General features: G+C 47.0%; 1 protein-coding gene across 1 annotated transcript in view; it reads left to right on the forward strand.

The window, feature by feature from the left end:
- Nucleotides 1-23,970, forward strand: part of FGL1 (fibrinogen like 1) — a 251,440-nt gene that overhangs the window by 214,743 nt on the left and 12,727 nt on the right. The window contains exon 7 of the mRNA XM_069200364.1: nt 8,873-9,060. Coding sequence (XP_069056465.1) covers nt 8,873-9,060 — 188 coding nt within the window. The remainder of the gene's footprint in view (nt 1-8,872; nt 9,061-23,970) is intronic.

A 23,970-nucleotide genomic window follows, 5' to 3' on the forward strand; every position in this document is an offset into this window, starting at 1 on the left:
AGAAAAAGCCTTGAGATGCCTGCCATGTGACCAATAGATGCTCCTTACTGAGGAGCTAACCCTTGGACTAGCTGTAGGAGGCAAGTTATAGGCAAAAACACCAGAAATTATTGTTTATTCAATTTCTTTATTCCTGTTATTTTTTCATTGCAAAATAAATTTACGTGAGAGAAGTATGTCATGTATTATTTAAAAGATTTAGGGCCATATGTAGCAAAGGGTTTTTCCCATTCTGTGTCAATGGGAAAATGTGTTCGTACATATGGCTCTTACTTTCATAAAGTTTGGCCTTCCATTATTATTCATGTACAATTCATTGTTTTTAAAAATGTTATTGATGAAAATGTGAGATACATATTCTTACTTACATTTATGACAGTTAATATAAAGTATTTTTTAAATGATCTGTGTACACTACAAAGATTAGAAAAAAAATAATTAGTGGACATTTAAATTTTGGTCAAGCATTCATCATGATAGTGGACACCTACACCAAAAAATACAATTGATATTTTTATTTTTAAATGTAGTACAGATGTGCTTATTTTAACTCAATAAGTGAAAAACACATTGCATTACACATTAAAAATAAAAATACAATTGAATTTGATAAAATGCAGCAAAAGCAATAGACAAGGGGAAATGTTACATGGATTATGATTTAAGTTTAGACATAACTTTGATGTGACATTCATTTTGAAAAACGTTTTACCTTGTCTAGTGCTATTACTGAATTATGTTAAATTTAAAATATTCAAAAAATGTGTAAGGCATCTGTTTATAATTTGTCAGTTTACAATAAATAATTGTTCACACCTGTATGAACACATTACGTATTTTGTTTTATGTAAAAAAAATTAAAATGTCCATTATCATAATGGTAACTTGCACAAATCTTGCCAAAAAATAAAAATAAACATAAATACAGGTGTGTTTCTTTAAATTTCTTAACCAACAACATTATACATATATGCATTACACATTAGTAGGAAATTGCTTGTAGGATATTCTTGGAAATGCACGGGTGCAAAGCAAATGTAAACAGACAATTCAAATGACAAGAAATGAAAAAAAAGCTTACCTTCGATTCCGGTGACGATAGGGTTGATTTGTTTCGTGGCAAAGTAGCAGCAGCAAAGGAAGGACTTGGACGATCAGTTTTATGATGAAAACAGATGTAAAAAAAATAGAAAAGGTACGTTTCTACCGTAATATACCTTTGAAACAGCCAATGCAGGTTTGGAGGTTTTTCCGCCACAGTTACGTAGATGGGAAAGCACATCGTGATTGGACCAGTAGAAATTTTGGCTGTACTCCCTCCGACAGCAGCTTTTCCCTGTTAGGCTGTTGAGGCGAGTGGAAAATTCTGGCAGAGATAGTGGAATGCAGCCGGACTGTCATCCGTAGACCTGCCAGCATCTAAATAGAGCAGGTAGACCACATATTATGCGGACACATTTAGTGATGGAAAAGTGGCGGTAGAACCAAATCCACCAGGATTTAAATCAGGATCTTAGCTACTATTGATGATGGAGAATGAGAGACCTTTTCTCCAGGTCCTGGTAATCATTGATTACTAAGCAGCATCAGTAATGAGCACTGTCATTTACCTCTGGTGTGCAATGGCCTTTGACACTAATTCATTCCAAATGCACTCCTCTTATATACTTAGGTCCCCAAAGCTTACACCAGCACTGATGAGTGGTTTCGAACATACGTTGTCTCACAGTATTTTCTTTCATATTATATGCATAAACAGGAGAATATCTCTGTCTTTGTACAGTATCGCAGAGCATATTTAAAAATAATAATATTAATTTCATTTTTCTAAATATTCTCTTACAGAAAACATGCTCATGCAAGGTAAAATATAGTTTTTCTTTAAAAAAAAAATGAATTAAATTTAAGCACCACAATGGACCTTTGTCTGAAAAAAGTATTGTGAAACTGGTGTTCTTTCACACTATCAAGTATTCAAAATCGGCAAGACTATAGACTGCAGAATATGAACTACCATTATATTTTCAAGCAAAATATATATACGTAAGTGTAGATTAACTCTTAATTCTCTATTGGCCAACCGAGTAGATGTGTACTTAAGAACAGTAAATCTACACTTATCTGTTTATATTTTCCTTGACTGTAATATCATAGTAGATATTCTGTAGTCGATATTCTTGTAGGCGCATATATATCGGAACTCAATATTCTGATATCCAACCAGAAAAACTCCTCAAAAGAAAAAACATAAAGAAGGATTTGTGCTGATGGTGGCAGTACTCATCACAGCTGAAGGTGGGGACTTTCATAACACTTTGACCAGAAAATTAAAATTTAAATAAAGACACTGAGGCATATAATATCTGCACCACCTTTATTACAGCAACAATACAAATATTTCACATATAAGAAGTTCAAAACAATCATATTACCTCTCTACCCAGCTAGATCTCCTTTTTAGGTTGCAGCCTACCAGACAGCACAGATGTCTGGTTTGCTAAAGACATCTTGGGAACATTTAGAAATTGACCTAGGAGCACTTGTTGATTACAATTGGATTTGTGGTTTATAACTCACACTTTCTGACTTTCCATTTGCTAGCTTTATTTGCTTTAGGCTCTCCAGGTTCAATTTGTCCCTCCTGTTGCCTAAATCATGTTTTCTGTATTCTTCCACAAACTCGCTTTCTGTTAGCAGGCCTTTAAATATTGATATTATCTTGTTACATTTGTTGTGTATTTAAAGACCAAGGTCAAATGTCAGGTGCTTTCTTCCAAGGGTGCTTGTTTACTTTTCTTTCTATGATTTCAAATTGAGAGGATTTATGTGACAATTTTTCTGGATACTGGGGGTAAGAAAGAGTGTTTTTTAGCACATAACACTTATCACATAACAACATTTAAATGACCTGTGGAAGCATTTCAGAATATATCAGAATTCTGATAGCACAAATTAAGCATATTTTTGTTATTTCTGAAGGGTGTTGGAAACAAATATGTTAATATGATAAAAACAAATCAGTAAATTAGGTGTTGCAATTTCTACATATTTTCGTTTGTGCACTGTACAGTTTTATTAGTACTGTATGTCTGTGCACATGTAATGGCCATTTCAACTGAAAATGTGTTGTCTACAATGGGAGTGTGCTACCACACCACTCCACTCTAGGCCACTCTACTCTACTCTGCACCACTCTACACCACTGCACTCTACTCTGCGCCTCTCCACTTTACTCCACCCCACGTCACTGCACTCTGCTCCACTCCACTCTGTGCCACTGCACTCTATGCCACTTCATGCTACGCCCCTCTACTCTACCCAATCCCATCTTCACCACTCTACTCTACACCACTGCACTCTTTGCCAATGCACTCTACACCACTCTAGTCTAGACCACACCAATCTGCTATGCACAACTTCACTCTACGCCACTATACTCTATGCCACTGCACTCTATGTCAATACACTTTACGCTAATGCACTTTACTCTGATACACTCAACTCTATGCCCCTGCATCCTATCCATTCCACTGTAAGCCACTCTAATCTACACTGCACCACATCACTCTACGCCATTACACTGTATGCCACTCTACCCTGCACCACTCTGCTCTGTGCCACTTCACTCTACTCTGAAACAATCTACTCTATGCAACTGCACTCTACACCACTCCACTCTATGCTTGTCTGCACTTAACCACTGCTCTCTATGCTAATGCACTTAACACAACTGCAGCACTTTACACCACTGCACTCAGACACTCTAGTCTGCAACACTCCACTCTCCGCCACTGAATTCTACGCCACTCTACTCTGCACTACTCCATTCCACACCACTGCACTCTATGCCACTGCACTTTATGGCACTATACTCTACTCTGCACCACTCTGAGCCACTGCACTCTATGCCACTCAACTCTACTCTACACTTTTCACCTCTGCACTCTACGTATCTTGATTTTACCCTGTGCCACTGCCTTCTGCATCACTCAACTCCACTGCACTCTGTGCTTCTGCACTCTATGGCACTGTACTCTACTTTGATCCACTCTATGCTAATTATTCTGCACCACGCTGTGCCACTGCCCTTTATGCCACTTGACTCTACCCTGTGCCACTGCCCTCTACATCACTCAACTTTACACCACTCCACTCTGCACCACTCCACTCTACCCCATTGCACTCTGCTATACACCACTCTAAACTAAACCACTGTTTCTATGAAGCTGCATTGTATGCCGCTGTATTCAATGCCACTGCACTCAATGTCACTGTACTGTGCAACACTCTACTCCAATGCATCTTACACTTGTCAACTCTACTTTATGCCACTCTGCGCATCTCCACATTGTACCATTCCAATATACAACACTCTCTACAACTCCACTCTACAACACTCTACTCCACTTTTCACTATTCCACTTTATGGCATTCCAATGCACTCTCCTCCATGCCACTAACTTTTAGCCATGTTGAACACCAGCCTCGCTGGTTATCAACATGGCTAAAACACATTGACACAGCTAATACCTCTTGCACGGGCAAGACCTACTGGCTTTGTGAATGCTTGCCTTTACCTGCAGCAAATAAAAATAAAAATGTGAAACAGCCAACCATCCATCTTCGTCATGACTGCAATTCCAGAGAACAGCCAGAATATCTTAAATAAAATGAATAAAACTTGATTGGATGAGTTTCCTAAATACAAACAAGTTATTATCAAAATTAACATTGCTTACATTACAGCATATTGATTTCACATTTCCTTATTTCTTTCCTATAAGAATTACACGTTATAGTACTTTCATATTAAGAAAAAAAACATAGATTGTGCATCACAGAAATACAGGAAGAATATATTCACAAACATATTATCAGAACACCTGGAAACTGCTATGCTTCAAAATCATTACCACTACAAAGTCTGTCATTTGGATTAAACCAGGCCGTTGTGTATTTACAATGTGCATGGCTTTTGGAAATGGCCCTTTCTTCAGGGTTACTTTTTGTCTTTTCCCTCCACTTTTTGGTGATCTGTTTTTGTTGGCCTTAGGACTCTTGGCGCATTACCACTGCTAGCCAGTGCTAAAGTGCATGTGTTTACTATCTTAAAACATGGTAACATTGGTGTATCCACAATTGCCATATTTAATATACTGATTGTGCCACCCACTTTAAACATGTCTCAGGCCTGCCACTACAGGGCTTGTATGTGCAGTTTCACTGCCTTGCCGGCTTGGCATTTACAACCCCTTGCCAAGCCTTAAACTCCTCTTTTATTAAACATCAGACACCACTAAGGTAGGCTCTAGGAAGCTAATAGGGCAGGGTGTTCTTTAAACGAAAGGCAGGACATATACTTTTTAGTTTTACAAGTGCTGGTAGTGGAAAACTCCTAAATTCATTTTTCACTACTGTGAAGTCTACCCCTCTCATAGGATAACATTAGGGATTACTCATTACATTTAATAAGCTGTAATTCCTGTTTGGGAATGGTAGACCTGTCATGTGTAGTACCTATAGAACTGGAATGATATTTCCTATTTAATTGTAAGGTTGGATTTATTAATACAGTTTTGAAAATGCCACTTTTAGAAAGGTGGCACTTTCCTGCTCTTAAGTCCTTTGTGCCTGTAGCCTGTCTCCAATACACATCTGGGGTGGGTGACAGCTGGGCCTTGTGCATTCCCTTTAGAAGTCCACATGCAATGGGCAATTAGGTGTGACTTTATGGGCCTTAATAAGCCACTAACTGGCTTGATGGATAGTGGCGCTTAGCACTGCCCCACGTATACCTGAATAGGCTTGTCCCATCCTCCCACAATAGGGCCTAATGATCCTGCACTGTTACTCAAGCCAGCTTGGCGCCAAAATAGTGAGACAGGGCATCTGTGCACTTCAAAGGCATTCCTCTAGAACCTTCTCCCGCCTTCCGGATCCAGGGCACCAAAGTATAAATACTGGACTTCAGACACCATCACTTCAGTACACTTCTGGACCTGTGGATACTCTGCCAGGAAGAAGGACTGTCTGCTGCTGAGAGGACTGCCACTCTGCGGGACTGCTACTTTGCTGGACTCTTGCTTTGCTGTGATCACCTGTTTCTGCTACCCTCTTGCCTGGAAGAGAGGACTGGACCTGCATCTCTATAACCCAAACCCAGAGTGACTCCAAGGGCCAGCTGACTGGCCTCCTGTTTTCTAAGGTCCCAGGGACACACAAGACTTCCAACCAACCTGCTCCTACACCTGGGCTCTGCCATCACTGTCTGCCCTGCCAAGTGGTACCACCACAGTCTAGGGGTCTTGGAAGTGAGTCTAAGGTTCTTGCCTTCTGTGGTCCTCACTAGAACCGCTGCAAAGCCTTGCAAAGCAATGCCACGCAGACCGCACACCAGGATTTAAGGTACTATGTTCAGCAGGTCTAAGTGGGTCCTTTATCTGGTCGTGCTCAATCGTGGTCAGTCTGAACTCTTGACTTTGTCCCGGTCCGGCGTAACCGGATAACCACATATGGCGCATTGCACTTTTATTTGCTACTTTCACCTAAATCTTTAAAATTTCATATCTCAGGATCTACTTATTGGATTATCGTTGTTTTGGCCTTGTTTTACTCACATGAATACTCTCTATTTTCTAAACTGGTATACTTTTAAGTTAAGCCTGGCTGTTCTATGGCAAGCTACCAGAGAATGAGCAAAGGTTAATTTAGGAAGTGTAACTGACTTAGCCTGACCAGGATTATGATCCCTACTTGGACCGGGTTCACCCCTCTGCCACCTAGAGACTCATTTTCTAACAATGGGCAGGGTGATAGCTTTCCTATGGAGTTAAAGGATACTCAGTTTCTCACAGCCATGTGATTGGTTGGTCATAACATGCTCATCAGAAGGTGGGACAAGATACTGAAAAAACATTCCATCTTATACAGGGACTGGACACAAGGGTAAATTTCAACAAATCTACATTCACTCTAGTACAGCCCTTCCAGCAAGTCAGGACAAAAGAATCACATGGGACTGTTCTTCTACAATAAAGTCATCTACTTCAGACAACCTATAACTCATCAGTTAGATAGGTTTCCTCACTTCTGGGTTCTATGACAATGTGGATTATGTGGTTCTGATGAATGTTTGATATGCTACAGTTTGTAAAAGACTATCTTAAATGTATGCCAGCACCAGAGAGTGTGTACATACAATTAAGAAGGTAGATCCTTTGTGATATAAGGAAGTGTACTTATGACAAGGGTTACAATAATTACAAAGTTATTGTTTATGTTTCAGTTTGCATGAACATAGTGTTCCACTTCAAAAGAGAGAGTCTAAATCATAAAGATATTTTTGAGATACATAAATTTCATAGAAAGCAATTGATGACTCAGTAAAGTGATTAGGTACTAGCAATATTCATCTTGTCTTTAGATGTCCACTATAAACCATGGAGTCAGAGTGGTGACATTCAGAGTCTTTTTTCATTTCTTATCCAATTCCACTTTCCTTCAATCTGAGTTTGGGCAACATACTATTACTGTGAACTTGATTGTGGGTATGGAAAAGTGCAGAAACAATCATCATTGCATGGTTAGTGCTTTCTGTCAGTTGCCACCATAGGAAAAGCAACATGCTGAAACTTCAGTCCAACTACAAATAGAATGCCCTTTTGATAGAAAAGTCTGAAATATTGGGATCTATATTTTTGCACATATTTCTGTCCTCTACAAGGTGACCATCAAGCTGAAGGAAACAGGTCATAAATGGTCTTCACTACACCAGTTTGGCCTTGCCAGCATTAATCTGAACATCTTCGCAGTGCTGTTCTTGACACGGCGTCTCATGAGATTCGCTGCCTTAGTCTGTAACAACAGGGTATTTAGGGCAGGTTCTACCCTAGCGTAGGCAATGTCTTATTAAAAGGCTCAAAGCTATTAAGCTTATTCCTTTTCAGTCATCCTTCAAACCTTTTCCGTGTGGGGTCCCAGATGCATTGTCACTTAATCCTACCACTGGTCACGTCTGCATCACTTCTTTTGCTTCACTAATAAAGTCTTTTAGGACAATTTAATGTCTCATGCTGATGGCACCCAAATTAATGAGTTGATCAAAGTGCACATTAGTCAGGTTCAATCCGGATTTCAACCATATATGGTGACTGTGGCCCTTTGATGAGTACTAACTAACTTAAAATTAAAGCTACACCTACTTCAATTGGGCTTCTGTTTTTAGCCGACAGAGTTGGGATTTCTTCCTATACCTTCAACCTCTGTACGCAATCGAAGGATCATATTTGGCAATGAACTTTCATTTACAAATCAAGTTAATAAAATTATTTTGACATGTTTGTTTTTTATTTTATGTATTCTTTGCAAAACTGTGCCTCTTCTTCTAGTCACTTACAGTCTGTGGCTCAGAACATTATACTTCTCACTTGAACCATTTAAATACCCTGTACATTAGTGTTCTAGCTTTTTAGGTGTCACATACCACACAGTACAATCTGAGACCTATTGTGGGCTTATCAAGTGCTTACAGCCCACCCATTGCTTATCATTGGTTGGCTTTATAGTGACTCTTATTTGCTTGCTTCTTATTTGATTGAATGAATTGTCTGATGTTGTCTATCTTGTATTTGTCCCTCTCCTGGAGCATATCCTCTTTACTATTCTTTTGATTTGCTGATATGTATTCTTTCACTGTTCACTTTTAGGGAACAACTTTTTTCTTTTAGAACTCCATTAGAGTACATGTGTTTTCCAGCTCTTTTCTTGAAGTGCTTCTCTCCGTGACAAATATCAAGGTTTCCTGAAAGGTGAATAAATTGTAATATCTCTACGGTGCTTTAAACATTTAAATATTTGCTCTCCTTTCTCTTAGAGTTCATACCAGATGATGTTTGGTGACTATTCAGGAACAGCCGGAGATTCTCTTGCGGGCGGCTTCAACCCAGAGATGGAATGGTGGGCCAGCCACAAGGGGATGAAATTCAGTACAAAGGACAAGGATAATGACAACTATGAAGGAAACTGTGCCGAAGAGGAGAACAGCGGCTGGTGGTTTAACAGGTTGCTACTTTTGTCCCCTTTTCCTGGCTTAAGACGCTGTCATCCTTGTTATGTCTTTTTTTCTTGAACACTCATCACTTAGCTCCATAAGTTAATCAAGTGACAGCTCATCTCCAATGCCTTCTGTGTGTTTTCGAAGTTAGGGACTGTACTACAGTTAAAAAATCTAAAGGCTAACACATTCCTGCTGATTTTCCTGCTGAAACGGAAAGAGGCAGGTAAAAAACTGAGATTCAAACTGAGAGCTAGGTCCCCATACCCCCAAATCTCCCCCCCGTTGTTTTCTCTCTCTTTCTCTCTCTCCCCTGTAACTCTACTGAAAGAGAACATTTAATGTGTGAATATGCTGACTATTGCCATGAGCCAGTAGGACAAAAGATTGTCATCAACCCATGGACGTCAGTCATGAGTAGAAGATGTTAATTGGCTATCTGGAGTTTCGTATTCCCTAGGAGTCTGGGTACAGTGGCAGTTAGTACTCTATTAGTGCTTCTGTGGGTTCCTCTGCCTCCTACATCTGGGTTTCTTGTGGTGATATATATATATATATATATATATGTATATATATATATATATATATATATATATAGATATATAGTGATAGAAGGTAGAATTATCTCGCATGCCACTGGCTCCACTCTTCCACCACCCCTGGAGCGCAGTCAGCGCAGACGTATGAAGAGGACTGGAAGCTGTTCACGCCTGCACTCAGATGCTCAATGGCTTCGTTTCGATTCTCTCGGCCGTGCAGTCAAATATAACACACGAACCAAGATTGACCCCGAGAACAGACACCTTCCTTTTCTTGCTTTAGTTTTATCCAGTGTGAACCTAGCCCTAAGGAATCAGGAGGCTTTATTTGGGCACCAGATTGCAATACACAAGGTCACATTTTATGTTTTTTAATGCACTGGAAAAGTAAATTACTTGATTAAAGCCACAGGACGCCGAGACTCGAACTCGGGTCCCCAGTTTCAAAACTAGGAGCTCAGGCCGTTAGGCCACATCTCCACCTTTTACTAGTTAAAACATAATTCCATAAGGAAGCTAAGAAGCTCCAACGTCTGTAGAATAAAGGAAATAGGGGGAACTGGATAACCGTCAACAGGGAAGAACATTTTAGGTCACTGGCTGCATATGTGCACAAGGCTACACAGGATGGTTAAAACCAATTTGTTAACAAACACGAGTGGAATGAAACAGTGAATGGATGCAAATAAAGGAAGAGAAAGACAAAGGATTGGAGGACGTCGAGGTGTCGGTAAAGGGGAAACGTAAAGAGGAAATGTAAGTGAAAGAATAGGGCTAGAGTTCTTTAATTGTATTTTTAATGAGCACTTATGCTATATTGCGCTACTGCGCTACCTACAATATAGTGAAGCATGAGAGGATTTCACTTTGCAAACAACCATATTCTGTAGAGTTTATTGAATTATTTTTTTTACTTTCAGTAGTGCCGATATGCTGGGTCAGCACAATCGAAAGATGGGGGGCATGGCCATAGAATGTACTTTGCTAAGCCTGCGTTTTCTAGGTTCTTGTACACCTGGCTTGGGTGTTAGATTAATATGGATGGCGAAATGGGGCATGATGGGAGATGTTCTTTGTAAACCGTAAATAAGAACATGTATATACAGAGCAACTGGGACCCACTGGAGCAAGGGTAGACCCTCTTTAAGGGCCTGATTCACAAACGTAAACTTACCAGGGGCAGTTCCTCTGCTAAGCCCCGCCCTTTCCTGGGAGAAGGGGCAGGGCTGGCCTGGGCTGGAGGGAGGGGGCTGGAAGATGGCTATGTGCACACAAAGTGTGCATGTCTGTTTGGCTGGCCGTATTGGGCCGGCTAAAAAGACATGCGCACTTTGCCTGCTCTCTACTCAGCTGTATAGCACAGCTGAGTGGAGAACATGACGAGGCTCCCATTCCTAGTCTGAGCAGGGAGGCAGGACACTCAGACCAATCATAACGCTGCTGTTGCTGGTGACAGCAGCATCGTGATTGGCTGGGAGCCTGGGGACAGGAAGAGGTGAGGACTGAGAGGAGACAAACACGTCTCCCCCACAGGCAAGCTTCTTTTTTTTTTTTTGCACCCTGTTCCTCCCTCCCCCACCCTCCGCCCCACCACCCCTGTTGAGTGGCAGCCACCACTGAAACTTACACTTTTGAGTAAGTTTACTATATTGTAGTATTCACAAATCACAGATTTCATTTTACTAATAGTAATTTTTATGACAGCAGGGACTCTGTAATCATGCGGAGAATGTGCCAGTTCTCCTCTCCAACAGCGAAGTCTCTGCAGTTGTAAAATTATTATTGGTAAAATTAAACTTGTAGTTTGTGAATACCCAAAAATAATAAACTTACATGAAAGTGTTATCTTATCTTTGTGAATCACACCCACAAACGTTTGTGTATGGACAGCCAAGCAATTAAACATACAGAGAGATGTCCCTATCACATACTCAAGTCTTGAAAGAACAGGTGTGATCACTGAATGCCAAGAACAGGCCAGGTATAAAAATAATCTCTTAAGAGACCAAAGGTAAAAAAAAAAAAACATTTTTTTTTCTCAGCTGGTATATGTGCCTTGAAGAGCAGATCCCCATTGAAAAGAACACCCACCCTTCACTTGCTTGTGAGGTGTCGGGCATAGCCCAGAGGATTCCAAAACTGTGGATAGGATCCCACCCAAAAACTTCAGTTTTGGGTGGTTTTGGTTTTAATTTGACAACACTTATTCAAGTATCATCTGTTAACGTTCATGAGGTGCAAGTCTACCACATACATAGCTGTAGAGAGTGAAAACCAAAACAATGATTCCAAGGTTATTATTGGAAGAAGGTATACATTAAAAAGATATGAGAACAAACCAGCAGAGCCATGTGATAAACCACACCTCAAGGAAAAAACAATAGTGAAATGGCGGCATCAATACTACAGAAAACTTACTTTATTTTAGCAGTCAAATATTGTGGCCATTATCTCAATGGCTTACAGAGTATCTACCAAAAAGAAGCGATTGACTGTATCATATATGGCTGAATGATTAGAACCTCTAGCGATTCTTTGTATATACAACAGTATGCAATATTAGCACAAAAGGAACATATGTTGACATTTGGCTTCATATTATAGCAAAAAAGTAATTTACGTTTGATCTATCACTCATGAAATTTAGAATCAGCTAGCCTAAGAGTAAACCATGTTGAGTTAAAAGAAAAGGAATGGATACATTTTACACCACTCTACCAGTTTCTTTATTTCTTCTTCAGGGCAACTCACAGGTAATTACAGAATAAATTATATCTTAATTAATGATGCAACTCATAGTCCTCATTTTGACTATATTGTTTGTTGTTATAAAATCCTTATTTAATCAAAGAGATTCATTGAATAGCTTGGTCTATTTATTATATTCTTGTTGTAATGGAAAAAATAGTTATGATAAAGTAACCAGTTTCTGTCACGGATTCTAGCGGGTCTTGTCAGGACTCTGGTTGGGGCACCCATTGAGGTCACAGAATATCTACCAAGGAGGTAGTGTACCGAAGCAGAAGAGCAGCTTAAGGCATACACAGGGAAAGGACAGCTATGGTAAGGCACAGAAAACAGGAAAGTGAAGGCAGAGCAACCTTAGTGTGAAAAAACAAGGAACTGATCAGTAATGGACAAACACGGTGGGGTTATCACTAAGGTTGTACACAGGGTAGGGCTCAGAACTTCCCACAGCAACAGGGAATGTCAATGCTTCTGTGCAGATTTCTCTTACAGATAGTCACCCTTCAAGCCCCATAGGAAGGAGGCAGTAGAAGTGATTCTGTCTCTGAATCCTTACGGCACAAACAAGGATTGTACTTACAGACACGAGACTAGCTCTTGTGGGTCCAGCTGGAAACACAGTGGCAATTCCTGGAAAACAGCAATAGCACACTGTCACTGTTAGGCACTAAAGACTACATACAACACTAGACAAAGGATGGGGGCTGGAATTGCCTCCTGGAAACCAGGAGCCAACCTCAGTACAAAGGAAAACACTTATACACAGGTGAGGACTGTTAGGACACTTACCCGACACGATAACCCAAGAAGAAACAGAAACAGAAGGAACAAACTAAGACGCAAAGGCAGGAACAGGACTGGAAAATCAGGGATCAGGCTCTGGCTGGAACAAGCAGGAACAGGACTGGGAAACATAGAGCAGGCTCTGGCTGGTACAAGCAAGAACAGGACTGGAATACAGGGAGCTGGAATAAACAGAAATATGACTAGGAAACAGAGAGCAGGTTCAGGCTGAAACAAGGCAGGAACAGGACTGGAAAACAGGGAGCGGGATCTGGCTGAAACAAGCAGGAACAGGGCTGAGAAACAGGGAGCAGACTGGCTGAAACAAGCAGGAATAGGGCTGAGAAATAGAGAGCAGGTTCAGGCAGAAGCAGAACAGGAACAGAACTGGAACGTAATCCAACAAGGGGTCTGGTACACAAAGGAATCAAACTCTAATGCACAACAAGGAGCTTCAGGAAATGGCAGCTTATAAGCAGTTCCAGGCAGCAGCAAACTCACATGGCTGAGCTGCACAAGATAGGTCACAGTTGTGTGCAGTTTCAGTCTCTCACAAGTCCTGGAGGAGAGAATCCAGTATAAAGGAACAACCAGACTTTTCCCATAGGAAGCAATGGACAGAAGATTACAGGTCTTACCAACTACCAGGCAGTGCATTATGGGACCTGAAGTCCATGGGAACAAATGTAGTTCTTCTATAGCATGCCAAATCGAAAAGGGAAGCAAACAGGAGTCAGAAAGGGACTCTGGGTGAGTGTTAATGATGATTCCAAGGCTACAGACAGTCTGTTTACAGTGCCCCCTAGGGATGGGACAGCAGAGTTATAACAGTTTCAAGAAGGCAGCTCAAGTCAAATATATTTTCTTTTGGTTAAGATTATTTTTAATAAATAAAGATAATGTTTTCTAACAATTGAGTCTTGTTCAGTCTTTTTTGTTTCCTTAAGTGCAGTGCTAGGGAAAGAGCACTATACCATATAGGCCAAATTTACTAGCCTACCCTTTAAGATTTTCTAGACCATAGTGAATTGTTGATTTTTATCTTGTGGGTTGTAATTTGACAAGTTGTAAATTTGCTAAAGAAATAAATATCTGTTGAAGGAAGTTAATGTAATTTTCTAGACTTATTTCTAAGCTTTGATAGATGAAAAGAATGTGTTATAAGATCAAAAACTGCTTGTGCACTAAGAGTTTTCCAAGTGTGAATTCAAATTGTGTGTTGTGGCACATCACATCTTTAGTCTGTACAGCTAAATTAATTCAAAGGGCACTGCTTAATGATCAGATACCACAAAAGGAATGATTGCTTCCACTAACATCAGGCATTTTCTTTGAAAAGTCACTGGCCATAAATGTATCCTCTATACTGAGAAGACCCTCATATAGTTTTTTAAAGCCTGGATAACACCAGGTATTTAAGAAATGTTTGAATGATCATTTTTGCTACAGTAACCCAAATATTGAGAATACAGGATCAAATCAGATGATGTAGCACGTTTTCTTAGTATATTGAATCTAATCACAGAAGATTGTTGCTGGGTCCGCAAGATGATGGAGTATGAGCAAGCAGACGGTATGTCTTAGGGAGATGTTTTTGCACAAGAGACACTGGCCACCAAATAGAGTTATGAAGAAGGAATGCTACAAAATGATGACTACATATAATCATCAACCAGTCTTCCTTTGCTATTTGTCTGTCAAACTGTATAATCGTTCAACACAAGTGATTCATTTGGTGAGCATATTATGCCAAGCTTCTGTTGTGCACAACAAGTCTAAGGCACAACAGGTCCAAGTGCACTACAAAACTCAAATTGAATAGATCATATTTATGTTTAATCACTGACTTTGTGTGGATTAGTTTACATCAGTCTAAGCAAGAGGTCATTAGTCACTTTGGGGGTGATTCTAACCCTGGCGGTCGGTGTTAAAGCGGCGGCCAACCCGCCAACAGGCTGGCGGTCAAAACAATGGAATTCTGACCCTGGCGGGAACCGCCAACACAGACAGCCACTTTAACACTCCGACCGCCACGGCGGTACAAACAAACAGCGCGGCGGTCACCGCCAACAGCCAGGCGGCAGACAATGTACCGCCCACACTATCACAACTCACCAATCCGCCACCTTTTCCGGGGCGGGAGCACCGCCGATAAAAACACGGCGGAAACAGACTACGAACGGGAAAACGCACACCACTACGCACTCCAGGAGGAAGGAGGACAGCATGGAACCCGAATTAAACATCCTACCTGCTCTCGTCTACCTTCTCATCTACCACGAGTACGAAGTCCGGCGCAGACGACAACGGTGAGTACTGCACCTACGACACACGGGAGGGGGGAGGACAAAAGGTTACGGGCACACACATATGCGACCCCCCCCCCACACCAATGCAGAGCAACAAGTCACAGTGACACCACCCAAACACCCCTGAAAAATGCTATGACATAATCAAATTTGGAATAAATATTTATGTACCAAAAAGCTCCTGAAAATTATCGTACAACCATGAAAGATATTTACAAGAAAACAAATGATATACACATCAGTGTATAACTGAAGTAACAAGTCCTGCACATCCTACAAATTCATCATGTCCGTGGGCCAAAGTTTTGAGAAACAAGGGCAAAGCCCACACAGGAGACCTGAGTCCTTTGGAGAGAACACTGCAGGGGCATCAGATGTAAAAACTACAGGCACCTCAGGGGGAAGGGAAGGTGGGGGCACCACAGCCACATGAGTCCACGGCGCCAGATCCACGAGGAGCCACCATGCCCACTGTACCATCCGGGGAGTGCAAAGCCACAGTCTCTCAATGTCTCTACAGTGGGTGGGCTGCCCACTGTACCATCCTGGGGAGTGCAAAGCCACAGTCTCTCAATGTCTCTACAGTGGGTGGGCTGCCCACTGTACCATCCTGGGGAGTGCAAAGCCACAGTCTCTCAATGTCTCTACAGTGGGTGGGCTGCCCACTGTACCATCCTGGGGAGTGCAAAGCCACAGTCCATCAGGTGGATGACAGTCTCCACTGGTCAAGGAGGAGGCATGGTGGGCACAGTGAACCATAAACAGTGCTTGAGACGGCGGTGCCCAGCGGAGCGGTGCTTGAGAAGAAGGGCTCAGCGGAGCGGTGCTTGAGAAGAAGGGCCCAGCGGAGCGGTGCTTGAGACGGCGGTGCCCAGCGGAGCGGTGCTTGAGATGAAGGGCCCAGCGGAGCGGTGCTTGAGACGGCGGGGCCCAGTGGAGCGGTGCTTGAGACGAAGGGCCCAGCGGAGCGGTGCTTGAGAAGAAGGGCCCAGCGGAGCGGTGCTTGAGACGGCGGTGCCCAGCGGAGCGGTGCTTGAGAAGAAGGGCCCAGCGGAGCGGTGCTTGAGACAGCGGGCCCAGCGGAGCGGTGTTTGAGATGAAGGGCCCAGCGGAGCGGTGCTTGAGAAGAAGGGCCCAGCGGAGCGGTGCTTGAGACGGCGGTGCCCAGCGGAGCGGTGCTTGAGATGAAGGGCCCAGCGGAGCGGTGCTTGAGACGGCGGGGCCCAGCGGAGCGGTGCTTGAGATGAAGGGCCCAGCGGAGCGGTGTTTGAGAAGAAGGGCCCAGCGGAGCGGTGCTTGAGACGGCGGTGCCCAGCGGAGCGGTGCTTGAGAAGAAGGGCCCAGCGGAGCGGTGCTTGAGAAGAAGGGCCCAGCGGAGCGGTGCTTGAGACGGCGGTGCCCAGCGGAGCGGTGCTTGAGATGAAGGGCCCAGCGGAGCGGTGCTTGAGACGGCGGGGCCCAGCGGAGCGGTGCTTGAGATGAAGGGCCCAGTGGAGCGGTGCTTGAGAAGAAGGGCCCAGCGGAGCGGTACTTGAGACGGCGATGCCCAGCGGAGCGGTGCTTGAGATGAAGGGCAAAGCAGAGCGGTGCTTGAGAAGAAGGGCAAAGCGGAGCGGTGCTTGAGAAGAAGGGCCCAGCGGAGCGGTGCTTGAGACGGCGGTGCCCAGCGGAACGGTGCTTGAGATGAAGGGCCCAGCGGAGCGGTGCTTGAGATGGCGGGGCCCAGCGGAGCGGTGCTTGAGATGAAGGGCCCAGCGGAGCGGTGCTTGAGAAGAAGGGCCCAGCGGAGCGGTGCTTGAGACGGCGGTGCCCAGCGGAGCGGTGCTTGAGATGAAGGGCCCAGCGGAGCGTTGCTTGAGACGGCGGGGCCCAGCGGAGCGGTGCTTGAGATGAAGGGCCCAGCGGAGCGGTGCTTGAGAAGAAGGGCCCAGCGGAGCGGTGCTTGAGACGGCGGTGCCCAGCGGAGCGGTGCTTGAGACGGCGGTGCCCAGCGGAGCGGTGCTTGAGATGGCGGGGCCCTCTTCAGCGGTGCCTATCTTCACGGCGGGGCCCTCTTCAGCGGTGCTTATCTTCACGGCGGGGCCCTCTTCAGCGGTGCCTATCCTCACGGCGGGGCCCTCTTCAGCGGTGCTCTTCTGCACCGCGGGCCCTGTTCAGCGTTGCTCTTCTCCACGGCGGGCCCTGTTCAGCGGTGCCTATCTTCACGGCGGGGCCCTGTTCAGTGGTGCTCTTCTGCACCGCGGGCCCTGTTCAGCGGTGCTCTTCTCCACGGCGGGCCCTGTTCAGCGGTGCTCTTCTCCACGGCGGGCCCTGTTCAGCGGTGCTCTTCTGCACCGCGGGCCCTGTTCAGCGGTGCTCTTCTCCACGGCGGGCCCTGTTCAGCGGTGCCTATCTTCACGGCGGGGCCCTGTTCAGCGGTGCTCTTCTGCACCGCGGGCCCTGTTCAGCGGTGCTCTTCTCCACGGCGGGCCCTGTTCAGCGGTGCCTATCTTCACGGCGGGGCCCTGTTCAGCGGTGCTCTTCTGCACCGCGGGCCCTGTTCAGCGGTGCTCTTCTCCACGGCGGGCCCTGTTCAGCTGTGCCTATCTTCACGGTGGGGCCCTGTTCAGAGGTGCTCTTCTCCACGGCGGGCCCTGTTCAGCGGTGCTCATCCAGCAGGTCAAGGGAGCCAGACCTGGCCTGGACTCCCTGCTCAGTCGCCCTCGGATCGTGACGTTTCTGGACCCTTCGGGGACGGACTCCTGGCCTCTTTAGTGTCCTCCTTCCCAGCTGGGATGTGACATGTGGGGTCCACCTTCTCCGCGCTCCTGCTGCCCTTCCGCTCCTTTGATGGGGCTCTCGGCCCCTTGCCTCCCCTAGATGGTGTGGCTGGTGAAGTGGCCGCACATTGCTCCTTGGGGGCAGCCCTGTCAGTCCTCGCACGGCGGCCCTTGTTTTTGCGGGTCGTCTTGCCGGGGGAGGGGCTGGACGTGTCCTTGCTGCTGATCGATGTGTCACTGCTGGCAAAGGGTGGACTCCAGAACCCATGCACAACAGTGACACTCGAAGCTGGGCTGGTGGTGGCTGCGGTGCTCTTGGGACTCTTTGCAGATGGAGGGGGGAGCTCATCGGAGGGAAAGAGGTCAAGATTAGCCAGGAAAAGCTTTTTAGGTCCAAGGTAAAGGGTAGGAGAAGTGGTGATGGGAGTGGAGGAAGAGGATGTGGTTGTAGGAGAGTCAGGTGGGCTGTCATTGGGTGAAGGTGCTGGTGCTGTAGGCTGATGTGAGGTGGATGGCTGTTGGGTGGGTGTCTGCCTGCGTTTGTGTGTCTTGGAAGAGGGGGTGACTGACACAGTGGGAGAGGACACAGGGGACGTGTAAATGGCAGTGGGGGTGGTGACTGCACGAGTGTGGACTGTACTGGAGGGTGTGGTGGTGATGGAAGCACTGGCTGATGTTGGGGTGCATGCAGGTGTGAGTGTAGACGTCACAGGGAGGGAGGAGGGAGACGAGGAGGAGGGGGACACAGGGGTGGCAGTGACTGTTGGAATGTCTGCATCTGGGTGTTGCTTGGGTGAGTGTTTGTGGGATCTGTGGTGCTTGTGTCTGGATGAGCTGCCCTTGGGTGTTGAGGTGTGTGCAGGCTGGTCTGATGGTGTGGATGGGATAGGCTGAGGAACAGGAGACAGAGACAGGCTGGAGGCAGTAAGAAGAGGGAGGCTGGAAACAGGGACAATGGCTGCCGTCAGTGCTGAGGCCAGAGCAGTGAACGCTCGTTGATGGGCAGCCTGACCCGAATGAATGCCCTCCAGGTACGCATTGCTCTGTTGCACCTCCCTTTGCACACCCTAGATGGCATTCAAAAGGGTCGTCTGCCCAACAATGAGCGTCCTCACCAGGTCAATGAGCTCCGCACTGAGGGCAGCAGGGGCAACAGGGGCAGGGGCTGAGGTGCCTGGGGCGAAGGAGACGCGTGCCTTCCTGGGCGAGCGGGCACGGAGCGTAGGCTGAGGGGCTGCTGGGAGGGCGGTGCTGGTGCGCTGGGTGGCGGCTGTACCTGTAGAGGCGGGGGGCCCGGATGTTGCCGCCACCGCTAGGGAGCTCCCATCTGAGGACGTGTCGCTGTCGCTGCTCTCACCAGCGGTCCCCGTCGTGGTGCTCCCCTCGCCCTCCGGATCACTGGTGCCCTCGGTGTCTGTTCCTGGGCCCACCGGGGCCTTGTGTCCTGCAGCTCCCTCGTGCTCCGATGCCAAATCTCCTCCGCCTGATGATGCTAATGCACACATGCACAAGAAGATGAAGAGAAAGGGTGGGGGGAGAAAAAAGAAGACCAGGTTGAGTGCATGCAATGTCAACACCGTTGGCGGAGAGGACAGACACAGGAGCCTCATGCACTAAGCCGCGCATTCGGGGTACACTACTCAGTACTACTGACTAGGACAACAGGCCAAGAGACGTCAAACGCGCACATGGGTGATGCTGGACCATCAATGGCTGTACTTGTCACCCTACAGAGGTGGGGGCCGGGGGCACAGGGCCATGCCTAAGGGAGAGGACTACACTACAGAAAGCGCCCTGGCCTAATGTCACCCACAGCCCTCCTCCCCCACCCAGGCACCTCCACTGCGCAGAAAGATAGGAGAATGTGCTGATACTCACCCCCTTGTGTCTGCTGTGATGTCTTAAAGCGCCCATCCAATTCAGGGTAGGCCACCGCCAGGATCCGGGACATCAGGGGGGTCATGGTGCGACTGGCACCCCTCCTAGGTTGGGAGGCCATCCCCAGCAGTGTTTCTGCGGTCTTCCTTGTTCCGCGGCGGATGTCCTCCCACCTCTTGCGGCAGTGGGTGCCCCGTCTGTTGTGGACCCCCAAGTTCCGGACTTCCTTGGCGATGGCACGCCAAATCTCGATCTTCTGATGGGCGCTGACCTATTTGACATGTACAGGGTGGAAAGGAGGAAATCATCAATGACCTGCATGTTAGATGTGATTGGCCCCCCCCCACCAACTTTGCCATATGGCACATGGTCTCATCTGTCGTGCGTTGCACTCCTCATTCGCCCCCCACCCCACCAACTTACATCCACCCCAATCCACACAGGCATAGCCCATTCCATGTGCACCCGGTGTACTCACTTGTTGGTCTGGAGGACCGTAGAGTAGCGCATACTGGGGGAGGACCCCATCCACGAGCTTCTCCAACTCTTCAGACGTGAAGACAGGGGCCCTTTCCCCAGTCGCAGCAGCCATTGTCACTTCCAGACCGAGGTCACAGCAGCACTTGCAGTATAGGTCCTCTCCTGTGGATGATCAGGTCTCGAGTGATCAATCAGCTAGGAAATGGCGCTCACGCCCGCGGCGGTGCGTACCGCGGCAGTGCGTACCGCCGGCGCACATCGTCATTGGCTCCTGAAACCCATAGGGTTCAATGTTAACCAATGCGCGTTTGCGCCGCGGTCTTCGACCGCCTACCGCCACGGTGTGCCCCGCCAGCGCATTGACCTCACATCCCATTGTCCCACTTCACAGGTCAGGCAGCCGCCATTTCAAGGGCCTACATGGCTTAATTTTGACTGCGACACACAGGCCTAGGCCTTGCATTGCCACACATACACGCCTTTCAACCCATTGCCATTCTTTAACTGTGCAAGCTGTCTGTACGTACCTGTGGTTTGCCTGACTCTGTGCTCCATGTTGTCCTTCCTAGGCACCGTCCGCTGGGACTTGCGAGGAGAAGGACGAATCCTCGCGTGTACCTACCGCTGGTGGACCTGTCGACAATGGAAGAACGCCATAAAATACTTCGATACAGACTTGACCGTGCCACTATCCATGAACTGTGTGCCCAGCTGGAGCCAGCCCTGATGTCCCCCATCCGCCAACCCACAGGGATTCCCCCTCTGGTGCAGGTTTTGTCAGTCCTCCATTTTTTGGCAAGTGGGTCATTCCAGACAACAGTGGCCATGTCATCTGGAATGTCTCAGCCTATGTTTTCTAAGATTTTGAGCAGAGTGTTGTCTGCCCTGATGAAACTCATGCGGAGCTACATCATTTTCCCAGAGGAGGGTGACTTGCCTACAGTGAAGGGTGATTTCTATGCCCTTGGACATATCCCCAACATCATTGGTGCCATTGATGGGACCCATGTGGCTTTGGTACCCCCAAAAGACGATGAGCAGGTGTACAGAAACAGAAAAAGTTATCATTCGATGAATGTCCAGGTGGTCTGTTTGGCTGACCAGTACATCTCCCATGTAAATGCCAAGTTCCCAGGGTCAGTGCATGACGCGTATGTTATGCGAAATAGCAGTATCCCCTATGTGATGGAGCAGCTACATAGACAACGTGTGTGGCTAATAGGTGACTCTGGTTACCCCAACCTGCCTTGGCTACTGACCCCAGTGAGGAATCCCCGGACCAGGGCAGAGGAACGGTACAATGAGGCCCATGGGCGAACTAGGAGGATCATCGAAAGGACCTTTGGCCTCCTGAAGGCCAGGTTTAGGTGCCTGCATATGACAGGGGGATCCCTGATGTACTCACCAAAGAAGGTGTGCCACATCATCGTGGCCTGCTGTATGCTTCACAATCTGGCATTGCGACGTCAGGTTCCTTTCCTGCAGGAGGATGGTGCAGATGGTGGTGTTGAAGCAGCTGTGGAGCCTGCGGAGAGTGAAGAGGAGAAAGACTCAGAGGACGACTCAGACAACAGGGACAGAGTAATAGAACAGTATTTCCAGTAGCACACAGGTAATAATCACCCATGCCATTTTACATTTCCTGAAAGCCTCCTGCATCTCAACTTTGTCGATTTCCCCCCAGAACTATAAACATGATGTTTGATTTTCCCTTCCCTTTTCTGTGCTGTATGAGCCACTGCGTGACCTCGGCTTGGTTGGCCCATGGACTAATGCTAAGTTACCTCGGTATGTGTAATTCACAATGTTAAAAATACGTAATTGATATGTAATGTGTCATACATTTGTAAATAAGACAGGCTGAGTCCTGATTGATTTCAGTGCAATGTGTGATTTATTATTAGTGCATAGATATTGGTACATGATAGTGAAACAGTGATGGGTGGGGGTGGAGTAATGTCCATGGCAGAGTCCAGTTCTCAGTCTCACAGGTGCATTGTCCATATGCCTGTGGCAGGATGGAGCAGGGGCAGTTCAAGGTTTGACAGGGTGGCAATGTGGAACAGTGGGAGGACTTCAGGGGGTATGTGATGCTGGCGGGGGTCTTGACATCCTACTCTGTCGGTTTCTTTGATCTCAGGCTCCTTTTGCGGGGTGGTTGTTGTTCAGCAGGAGGTGGGGTTCTGGTGGGCTGTCGCTGTGGTGGGGCCTCCTGTCCACTAGCGCCGGCGGAGGTGGTTGGCTGTTCCTGTTCCTGGCTAGTGACAGGGGCCCTGTGTGATGCCACATGGTCCCGAAACGTGTCCTCTATACGGTTCAGGGCCTGGACTATGCTCCCCATAGCGGTTGAGATGTTGGTGAGTTGGTCGCTGAACCCCATGTAGCGTTGCTCCTGCTGTGCCTGGATCTCCTGGAACCTGGCCAGTACCGTCGCCATCGTCTCTTGTGAGTGGTGGTAGGCTGCCATGATGGTGGTGAGGGCCTCTTGGAGAGTGGGTTCCCTGGGCCTCTCCTCCCCCCCCTGTCGCACAGCAGCCCTCCGAGTTGCCCTGTTTCCCTGGGCCTCTGTCCCCTGGACGGTGTGCCCACTCCCACTGCCCCCAGGTCCCTGTTGTTGTTGGGTTGGTGGGTTACCCTGGGGGCCCTGTAGTGGTAGACACACCGCTGCTTGACCTGTCCTAGAGACAGAGGCATGGGCCCGCTGGGTGGGAGCTGTGCTGTTGTTCCCAGAGGGGGTTGGGTCTGCAGTGGCCTGTGTCTGGGTGAGGGGAACCGACTGCCCAGAGGTCCCCGATGGTCCGGGCTGGTCGTCAGGTTCCAGGTCGACAGAGATGCTGTCATCACTAGGGGCCTGTTCCGGGGGTGGGATGGACATTTCTGGTCCCTCCTGACCGGTGTGTTGTCGTTCGGGTCCTGCATGGGGTAAGAGGGTATGGTTATTGTTTCTGTGTGTGCATTAGCTTGCGTTTTATGGGTGCCCTTGTCCCCCAGTGCTGGCATTCCCTTGGGGGAGGTGTTGTGAGGGTGTTTTGTGGGGGGGGGGATGGGTATGTGCACTGGTCATGCTTAGGTGATGGGTGTCCATAGTTTGGGGATGGCATGCAGGGGTTGGTGTTGGGTGGGTTGTGCTGGAGAGACATTCTCAGGGAGGATGTGTGCTGGGGGGTTGGGGGTGAGGGTGGGGGTTAGCATGCTGGGGGGGGGTGAAGTGGTTGGCCTTGTACTTACCAGAGTCCATTCCTCCGTGTACTCCAGCGAGGCCATCAGGATGCAGGATGTTTAGTACCTCTTGCTCCCATGTTGTGAATTCGGGTGGAGTGGGTGGGGGTCCCCCGCCAGTCTTCTGCACTGCGATGTTGTGTCGCGAGACCATCGAACGCACCTTCCCCCGTAGGTCGTTCCATCGTTTGCGGATGTCCTCT

Source organism: Pleurodeles waltl, chromosome 1_2, assembly GCF_031143425.1.
Source record: "Pleurodeles waltl isolate 20211129_DDA chromosome 1_2, aPleWal1.hap1.20221129, whole genome shotgun sequence".
NCBI lineage: Eukaryota > Metazoa > Chordata > Amphibia > Caudata > Salamandridae > Pleurodeles > Pleurodeles waltl.